Consider the following 10,587-nt stretch of genomic DNA (forward strand, 5'->3'; position numbering starts at 1 on the left):
GGACCCGGCGCTCCGAAGACCGTGTAGGAACAGGATGCGCCACTCCACTTAAAAAAGAACAAGGGAGCGTTACAAGCCTACAAAGATCGTTTCTAGCTATGACGAGTTACTAGAGCTTGTTTAGAGATGTATTATAGCTTTTTTTATTCGACATATAAGTTTGTTCTGTCATTAATTTTACATTATGTTTAAAAATGGTTTTGAAGTGTCTTATTTCTACGCTCCTTGTAGGATAATGTCATTTTAAAAGAGACATACATGGTGGTAACAGAAAGTGTTTTCGCTGACGTAGATAAGTCTTGGTTTTTCCTACTGACACAAACCCCAAGGCCCCGATTAGTCTAATAAAACTTGAAAGTTTGTTTCCAAGCAGTGAGACAAAAGCTTTGACAGGTAGCTAATTTTATGGCCCTATGCATTGCTGCTAGGGCCATAAAATTACAGGCAATTATTGGCAATAATTACCTTTTTTTTTCAATCAAAATGAGTTGAAATCTAGGTTATATAGGGTAAAAGAAACACTAGTAAAATAATTAAGGCCTTATTAGTTTAATGAGACTGACCAGGGGCTCCTGACAGACCTGCCCATGTAGTCTGATGGTTGCGTTGCCTATAGCTACAATCTGAGGCTGTTATTTTAATCTTTGCGTTTGAGCTCGGTTTCTTCACAAATACATCTTGGCAAATAATAACCAATTATCAGTGACTGCGTAATAAACCTCCCCTCTCATCCTAGACTCCACCAAATATATGTTTTATGGGCACAAATTACAGTCAGAAATGTTGTACACTTGTAAATCAGGATGTGTCACTGTGAGCTGAGTTTTATAACCTTGTACAAAATTTTGGCAGGAATCGTTATCTTTGTGCGTGCACAGGTAAGAAATAAAAATGTGTATTTAAAAATGATTGTGACATTTTTTTTGTCACTGTTTTGTAGCAAACACAAAATACTCTGGTCAACTTAGATGAAAAAAAGTTTGATGCAGCATGCCAAGAGAGAAATAACATTTTTATTTAAAAAATATATATATATTTGCTTTAATTGCAACAATATCACATTTTGTTTCAGTTTCCTAATACAACTGCTAAAAATAGAAAAGAAAAAAGCTTCTCTCAAACTAAACTGGAGGATTTAAAAAGCTTTCTCCTATAAAACATAAGCAGGTCCATTAACCCCAAAAGTCTAGAACACATATGTCTATCTGGAATCCTGTTCATTTAGTGTTTATATTTCCACAGCTGGGAAAATTAGCCGATTCCCTCAGAGGTTTCCAAGGCAATCGAGCAAACTAATACGAGATGATCCAGGAATATTTTTGTTGCTTCACTGCAAAAACACAAAACCTTACACAGTCATTTTTGGTCTAATTTCTTAGTACGCTTGACACGAGACAAATGAATTTAAAAGTAACTTTCAAGAAAGAAACAGAGGCTTGTTTTAAGAAAATAATGTATTAAAATTGATGAAAAAGTATTTGTTCCATTGGCAGATAAATTAACAGGAAAAAGGTCTTGTTATAAGTGAAACAATCTGCCAATGGAAGCAGTACCTTTCCATCGACCTTAGAGAATTGTTTAGTTAAAACATGCCTTTTTATTTTGCTAAAAAGTTACTTGTAAGTTAGTTTTGTCTTATTTTTAAATGTACCACAATATTTGCACTAGAATCTAGACCAGAATTACTTGGTGGGAGTTTGTGTTTCTGCAGCCAGCCCTCATCACCGGGTCGTCTAGTGTAACCCAAATACAATTTGTGGACTTTACTGGAATTATCTACAAACAGATTCTAGAAAATCTAACTAGACACTGCCAGTTCAACCAATCAGAAGGAAGCAAACAGAGGCGAACATCATCGTCAGTCATAAAACCTGAACATAGACCCCCCACCATCTTCAAATGCCCCCACTCTCTAGTTTATTAGAAAGTCATCACATCTAAATTCCAATAAGGCTCAACGATTTGGTCTTTGTTGTCGTCACGTCGACAACCTCTGAGCTGCTGTTTGCTCACAGAGACCTTCATTGGCAAGATTCTTACAACGTAATCGGTGAAGGATTGTGGGAAAACCTTGTTGGTGAAGGTGTGTGTGAAGGTGTGTATGTGCGCGTTGGTGTCCAGATAAGAGAAGGACAGCTTCCCTCCCCTCCCATCTCCTTGCAGAAGCTGTGGCTGCACGAGAGAAGAACCGGATCCTTGAAGACATCCTGGCAGCCCGGACAGCAGAGATCCTCCTCTAATCTGGAAGCCATTTCAGTGAAGCTGGAAGCACGGGGCTCGGTTTTCCTCCCACAGAAATGGTTCATTTTCTTACTTTCACGGTGATATTATCGGTTTTCCTCCCACAGAAATGGTTCATTTTCTTACTTTCACGATGATATTGTCGGTTTTCCTCCTGCAGCAGACTGTTTAGTGTCTCAGTCCCTCACTTTTATTGTCCGTGTTTTCCATCCGGTTTTCTTTTTAATGGTTCCGGTTGTATTTTTACTCTTCAGGCGGAGATACGGCGCCCTCTAGAGGATGTCCTCTGTAAGTGCAGTTTTAGAAAAAGCTTTTTCTGATACATGAGTTTTTTTGGGGAAAAATATATTTTCGGTCCCTCATGAAATTATCGTAGTGTGAATTTCAGATGCACACATTTAATTTTCTGTGTCTTTTTTTATTTTTTATTTTTACGTTACACTCTGTGGGGGTGAAAGTGTTGAAAGAAACTCCACATTAGATTGGATATTAAAATACTAATTTTATGCGAGAACAACAGCTGACAGAGACGGTGAGGCATCGACAAGAGCTACAAGCAATAGTAGGTCAAGTTGGCAACTGTAGTACGAGTTAAATTATTGAAATAAGCAACGATAAACTGATCTAAAGTGACGAGTGTTTTTATTGCGCATCCAGAAAGTTTTCACAGCTTCACTTTCTCCACATTTTGTGAAATTATTCCACATTTTAAAATAATTTTACAGCATTATTCTAAATTACCATTACGACAATGTAGAAAAGACTGCCTGCCAAAATTAATTTCTAAAAAGTACCATTTTTGTTTATGTATTTTCTTCATCTTATATAACATTGCCTCATAAGATACTTAATGTAGCCTCTTTAGAACAGAAGATATTTTATGGATCCCTAAGGGGAAAATAGCTTGTTGTAGACCATGACTTACATGGCCTACAACAGGCTATTTTTTCCCTAAAAAGATAGGAAATGTAACATTTATGTCAAAAAGTTTTAATCTTCTTTTTTTTTAACCCTCTATGGCATGACTTTTTATTTTTGTGGGGAAGAAATATTTTCCTGCATTCTTTGGGAGCTTGGTGGTCCCTAATTACATGTCAATCATAAAATCGGACTCTGACACCTCCTGGAACCAGATTTGGGTTTGTTGCCTCAGGGTAACATTGGTCTAGAACACCAAGATTGTCTACACTGATTATGAGAAATGAAATACAAATCAAACAAAAACTATATTCATAAAAGAACTATTTTTTGGACAAAAATATGTCAAAAATCATGCCCCCCAAAAAATAAAATAAAGGAGCAATGTGAGGTACAGCTATGTGGTTTGTTGCCTGAGGGCAACGCCATGCCATAGAGGGTTAAGTCCAATATTCGTTATTATGATGCAATATTTCATACTCATACCACGATTTATGTTTATTTGTAGAGTGACTGGAGCACTTGTTTTGAATTTGTATGTATGGAGACTATTTTTTTTTTATTATTATCATTATTTCTTCGGTACTGGTAGGGCTTTTATTTTGATAGGACTTCAAGATAAAGAAAAACTGCTTCCGTTTTTGTTTTTAGCCGCCATTGTTTTATATTTTAATATTATAATTATTGTGAACAACATCAACAGGAAAAAATAATGTTTTCATATAGATAGAGACTGTCAAAAAAAAAGCCGGCTTTTGTTGTGAAAGTAATGGACCGGACGACGAAACTTTTACTTTGACACAAATACGCCAAAGATGATGACGTGTGGGAAATAAATAAAGCAACCCAAAACAGTTATTTTAAAATATGTATTAAAGAACCATAAATGAAACCTGGGAACAAAACAGAAAACTAAGCCGGATGTGCGTGTCAGTGGGGAAAAAAAACATTCAGAGTTACTTAAAGCAGCGGAACGTCGTTGAGACGTAAAGTCGAAAGTGACAGCAGAGGTTTGTTTCCCCCCCCAAGGCGTTTCTGATTCTGTAGAAAGCCGCAGTCAGCAGAATCTTCCGGACTCTGACCCGAAACGTTGGACTTCACCTGCAGTCCGGCTGAGCTCGGTGTTTCCGTGAGACCCCCCGCGGTGAGACATGAAGCGGAGACTCCTGCTGGTGTCCAACTCCACTCTGCACGGCAGCGGCTACCTGGACCACTGTCAGCAGCACATCTCCGCCTTCTTTGGAAAGTACGTCTGAACAGAAACCCGGGAAAACAAACCCAAGGAGACTCAACTAAAGCCTATAAAGAGACCGCATACGTCAGCTGGACAGCAGGAAACGAGCGCAGGCCGTCAAAGGGAAGCAGATTTCTGGGAAAGTTTTAGAAAAGTCCTCAAGCTAATGAGCCTCCAGATTTAGAGGCGGGTTTTGTTCTGGGTGATTTGGCTCTGTGGTCTGGGTGGCATGGGACAGAGGGGCGCCAAGAGAAACACCGAGTTGTTTCTGTGGCTAACGCTGCATTTGAGTTCAGTGCTGGTAATAACTTCATGCCAATTGAAAAACGGAGCAATGTGTTATGTATGTTTTGGCGGTAAAAACGAGGAGCACCAATTCGCTCTTTGGAAAAGCAAAGTAGTGGAAATTTTGGGTATTTGCGAGGGGAAGGGAGGTTTCCTAGCACATTTCTAATCTAGTCAACAGAAAATTCAGTTCAGGAAGATGACGCACCAAAGTAAAAATGCTGCTCTTCTTGAAGCTCTCTTGGTTCTCTCGTTTGCGAAGCGGCCAATCCTGGAGCGCCGTTTATTTTCCTCGCCGCCTCCGTTCAACACCGCTGAGCACCAAAGGGCGGCTGATGGTGCTGAAGTTGGCAACCGATCCACAGCTTGTCGTCTTGCTCAAATATCTTCACATCGACGTCTTTTAGTTCTTAATGCTGCTACCAAACCACATGCTAACCCTTTTTATGTTCACGCAGAGTGTTTGTTTAGTTGAGGGGTTTGCCCAGGGTGTCATCAGTGTGAGGACGACTCCATATAGACAGCTTTATATTTCTATATGTGTTGATTCGTCCTTCAGGAATGTGGCCAGAGTGCTGTTTGTTCCCTACGCCCTCCATGACAGAGATGCCTACACAACAACTGCCAGGAACAAGTTCAGATCCTTAGGTAGGGCTGTTCGCCGCCAGTACCTCTAAACTATTGCTTACGTGATCGCAGCCTTCAGCAGTCTGTCTGTGTTCGTTGATAAAGCCGAGTGGAGATGCACTCCGGCTGTTGCCGCGGTGTCCTGAAAACACTTGACTTGCCCGTTTGTGACCCCGGCAGGTTATGAGGTCGACGGCATCCACGAGGCTGCAGACCCCGTCGAAGCCGTCCGGAAGGCTGAAGGCATTTTTATTGGTGAGAACTGAGGGCGGCGAGCTGAGGCGACGCTCTCCTCCCCACAGCACAGCCCGCTCTTTTTCAACCTTCTTTAATTCTGTCGTGTCTTTTACTCGAGTTCTGCTTCCTTCTCTCCTGACGGGCAGTGATGGTAAAAGGTTTTGGCAGGTGACGGACTTTTTGAAACAGTCTGCGCTAACTGCTATATTGGCATTGAAACGCCATTTCATGCTACGGCTTATTTCTAAGCATTGTCCTGAAGGCAGATTTTTATAAGCCGGTATTATTTAAGTCATTATCCAACCAGACTTTGTGTCCCTCATTTTTCCTCTTGGACGTTATTGTTGATTTCTCCGTTATTTCCCGCTAACCTTACAGACCTGACGTAGGACTAGTTACAGAATTTTCTTGCCTGATAAAAACAATGCTAAAGGGTTAATGGAGGAGCCATGTTGTGATGACTTCCTGAAGGCGGAGTTTCTGAAAGAGCAGGAGCTTCTTAAAGAGACAGAGGCCCAAATTTAAATGACCAGCTTCAATTTATGTTATGTCATATTTGATATGCAGCCTTTTGTAATAACTGAAGTTTACATATTTACTTGATTGTGCTATAAAATGCCACTATGTGGCAGGACAACACATAATACTGCCCTTTGACATTGCAGGAAGCTCTGGTCAGCTCCTACAGAGCAAATATGCAAAAACCAACCAACTACTTTTTTAAGTGCAAGAACTAATGAGAAGAGAATGGTTCAGAACTCTAATTCTAGTAGGTTTGGTGTTTTTTGCGAGCCTTGTTTCTAAGCACTTCACTGCCATGAACTTTTCCCCACGACCACACTGACCCCGTATCCACGGAGACGCTAACGGACGCATCCGCTTGCAGGAGGAGGCAACACTTTCCGGCTGCTGAAGAGCCTTTACGACAACAACGTGGTGACGGAGATCAGGAAGAGAGTCCTGGAGGTGGAGCGCACACACAGCCGGATCGCACAGAGCCCAGCAGCCTTGACGCAACACGCAGACATGAGCGCAACACGAGGTCCAGCAATGTTTTCCCCGTTCTCTGTGCCTCCTCCCCTTCTAGGACGGCGTCCCGTACATGGGCTCCAGCGCCGGAACCAACGTGGCGACCATCAGCATCAGCACCACCAACGACATGCCCATCGTTTTCCCGCCGACCTTCGATGCCATCGGCCTGGTCCCCTTCAACATCAACCCGCACTACCTGGACCCCGACCCCAACAGCCGCCACATGGGGGTGAGTCGAGAAAAAAACTAAAGAGACCTTACAGCAAACTTTCTGCCCTAAGAGACAAAATTGCTAGGTTCAAAGAACTTTGGTTTTTTAAATCACTGTAGGTACAAAATGAAGAACAAAGGTTTTGTTCAACTGCGTTACGAGACAGGCCCAAAGTTTGTGACTTTCTGGGGTTGGTTATTTTCTTACTTGGGCTGAATGCTTTACGTTTGAGGAAAAGTCGTTTGTGGTTCTAATCAGCTAATACAAACGGAGAAACGTCGTCAATAAATGGGAATCTATTTTTTTTTCTAAGATGCTATTTATCTATAAAGAAATCTTGCTCTACAAAACGAAAAACAGTCCATCTGCATCAACCAGCCTACGCTCAGGTAGGTCGGATGGCCGCGCAAAGTCCTGGCTTCATAACTGACCTAAGTGGTTAATGGTAAATTCAGATTTATTTACTAAAATAAGTGGTAACGCATTTCAATTAAGGAGTATGACAAAATATGTAAACCTCCGGATGGTAGAGTGATTATGAACATACGTCCGTATCGACTGCATATTTTAAGTTGAGCTATGCCAGAAGAGCTGCAGCATATAAAATAATCTGGGGGAGGAAAAAAAAAAACCCCAAGTGGTATGCAGGGTTTCCCCAGTAGATTATAAGCCTGGCGGGTCACCAGGCTTTACTTGACCCACCCCACCAGGCTAAACGTTACTTATTTATTTTAATACACCAGTAACAGTGACGGCAAAGAACAGGCTGAGCCGGGTTTATATATAATAAACCATCAGTAATCCTTAGCAGATAATTATCTATTTAAAAATGATAAAAGCCTTTGATTATACATACAAAAGCCTGTGCTTTACCTGAAACACATGACTGCGTCCCAATTCAGACATAGTTGCGTTAAAAGAAAAACAAACAAAACGACGACTCATTTGTGTGCTGAAAACTTGCAGCGGTTTGAATTTCTCCAGGCACAGGAAACCGCAGAAGCACCGAGCGGCGTCAATTTAAACGCGCGTCAGCAAAAAGCCGCGTCGGCCATTGAGAAATGTGACACTTTATTCCGTCTGATTCTGCCACTGCTTCCTCTGGAATCGCTGAACGAAAAGAGACTAACCCCGAAGCGAACGGCGCTTTGCGAGACGCCGTGCTGATGTGGTGGTTTGGTCTTAGTTTAGTTTTAAACAAACTTTCTTTTATGCTTCGTTTCCCTGCAAATATTTGTGGAGAAATATAGAATTTTTCAGACAAATTTATTTCCAAAGGTTTTTTAAAGCTAACCCTCAGGTGATCATTTATGTTGTCAAGGAAACGGGCTTCATAAAACTCTTGCTTTGGTTATATTCTTGCATATTTTATACAGTATTTATTCAGGTTTATTTATCAATCCATCCATCCAGCTGTTATTCAGGAACATTTCATCCCCCGTTTATAGATTTGTAATTCAGATTAATTTTTCATTCTCAGTCTGACGTAAAAGTCAAGAGATGGTTGCAGGTCAAAACCTTCGTTCGCCCTTTGTTAGGATGGCCCAGTCAAAGTCCAGACCTAAATACAACTGAGAGTCGGGGTGAGGCGTGAACATGGCTGCAGCTGTTTTCACCAGTTCTGGTTTTAATTCAGTTTCACTCTGAACGAGCCTGGAGGAAAAGTAACATTTGCTCCGTTTGTAATGTGCAAAACAAAATCAAACGGCAGCACATTCAATACTTGTGCAACGGCTCCGCCTAGAGGCCAAACACACACACTGCAACAACAACAGTAAAAACGGTGCTATGATGCATCATTGCTTGGCCATGTGGCTCCAAAACGATCTAAATCTCTGTAAGTTCTGTAGCTTTTTAAATCTGTTGTGGCTTTTATTCTCAGTTTGCTAAAATGTGATTCTTATTTTAGTTTCAAAAGGTTCTTTATAACGTTTTACTTACTTAGGACTAAAAGAAATTATGAGCTACTGTGGCTCAGCGTTCACACTGCAACAGTCACACTTACATTTTTAATTAAAGTAAGAAACCTAGTAAGAATGGACGGGATTCTGGTTTCGTCGGCCATCTTGTTTGCTGTGGTATGTTGGAGTGCAGTCGGTCCGTTTTTCCTCGGGTTGTTTTTTTATGCACAAATATGCGTTATGAAATGACTCCAGGTACAAAAACAGCTAAAGTGTCATGTCGTGTCACATTGTTGTTGTGCAGGAGACCAGGGAGCAGAGGATAACCCAGTACCATGAAGAACCCAACACTCCGAGTGTCCTGGTGAGTCAGAACCGGCTATTATTGGACTGTCCTGGTTCACACCTGTTTTTATTTATTCAATATATATTAGGGACTGAGGGAAGGCTCCCTGCTGCTGGTAGAAGGAGACAAAGCCACGCTGCTGGGAACGACAAAGGCCCGGCTCTTCACCAGGTGCTCCGTCACTTTAAGAGTTTATTTATACAAGTTTAGCGTGCGAATTATGGGAGCTGAAAAACTGAAATATTTACACATACGTCAAAAACTCCCACAGGCCTGGTAAACTTTAATCGCATTCTAATCATTCTAAAACCGAAATTGAACATTTTCCCTCCACTAATGTCTCGCCTTGATCAAATCAGAAGGTTAGTTCAAATTTAGTCCATTCCCCAACCATTACATGAGCAATATGGGAAACTAAACTTCAGTATCCAACTGTAGTTTTATTATTCAGGTTTTATACAAGTTGTGGTGTTTATTTGGAAGACTCGTATGCAAAGAAAAAACATTTTATAGTCTTTAGTGACAATAAACAAAAGAAATGTAGAATTTTCTGCAAGCGAGATACTCGATTATTAGGGCCATACCAAGAAAAAATGAGGAGATTAAAGAAAAAAAAGTTGAAATAATACGAGAAGCAAGTTGTAATACTGTGACTTTATTCTTGTAACATTAAGACTTAATTCTCCTGTCATTTCTTCTTAGTGTGGCGCTAATACTCCATCATACTTAATGAAGTTTGCAGAACAAACAGAACCATTTAGTTCAAATCATATTTTACACTGAGAACTGGAATCAGTCCTGACCGGCGGCTCAGAAACTCAAAAATACAATCTTTTCTAGTCAGTGAACACACCATAGCAAGGTCCATCAGGGTGTTCTAAAGGGAACACTCTTCAGTGTGTCAAGTTCTTACTGAGTGCAGAATACTCAAAGGTAGACATTTTAGTGTCAGAGAGGATTTTACAAGGAAGTCAGAGGACGAATTCAGATATCAAGCAAAAAAAAAAGAAAAGCGGATTATAAAGTAACATGTTTTGTACGGCATGTCGAGACCCAATCTGCAGTTCATTCAGGCTGCGAGAGAGTGAGAGAGAGCAGGACATTAGCAGGTAACAGGAAGGCTGAACACACTGCAACGTTTTTTGGTTTGTCCCCTGGACCTTTCAACTTCTGAGTTAAAGTTTGGACCTGTTCTCTAGGAATACAAGTGGAGACTGCTGTGATGCTAGCAGCGCTACCCATGCTAACTGCTAATGTGGGATACGAAAGACAAACAGCGACACACACGGCGTTCTGGCACGCCTGGTCCTAATATTAATAATTAACCACCACCATCACTACTCTGCAAACACTTAAAAAAGTCTTGTTGATGCGACTTATGTTTTCATGTGATTGTCTCTCCGTCCTCTGACTGTCCCGTTTGGGTGTTTCAGTGGGAAGCCCTCGGCGGAGTTCGATCCCGGCAGCGACCTCAGCTTCCTGCTGACGGACGCCCAGTGAGGCGTTAAAGAGGAACGGAAACCACACAGAATAAAAATCTGAAGCAAACAAGCAG

The 10,587-nt window shown here is 41.2% G+C and overlaps 1 protein-coding gene across 1 annotated transcript; it reads left to right on the forward strand.

Moving 5' to 3' along the window:
• Window positions 1-3,978: 3,978 nt before the first annotated feature.
• LOC102218737 (alpha-aspartyl dipeptidase-like) lies at window positions 3,979-10,587 on the forward strand. The gene is made up of 8 exons (XM_005811313.3): window positions 3,979-4,405; window positions 5,238-5,326; window positions 5,486-5,560; window positions 6,429-6,508; window positions 6,630-6,803; window positions 8,991-9,050; window positions 9,121-9,203; window positions 10,466-10,587. Exons 1-8 carry the CDS (start codon window positions 4,311-4,313, stop codon window positions 10,530-10,532), a joined length of 723 nt encoding a protein of 240 aa, XP_005811370.1. The 5' UTR covers window positions 3,979-4,310; the 3' UTR covers window positions 10,533-10,587.

This window comes from Xiphophorus maculatus, chromosome 7 (genome assembly GCF_002775205.1).
Source record: "Xiphophorus maculatus strain JP 163 A chromosome 7, X_maculatus-5.0-male, whole genome shotgun sequence".
Lineage (NCBI taxonomy): Eukaryota > Metazoa > Chordata > Actinopteri > Cyprinodontiformes > Poeciliidae > Xiphophorus > Xiphophorus maculatus.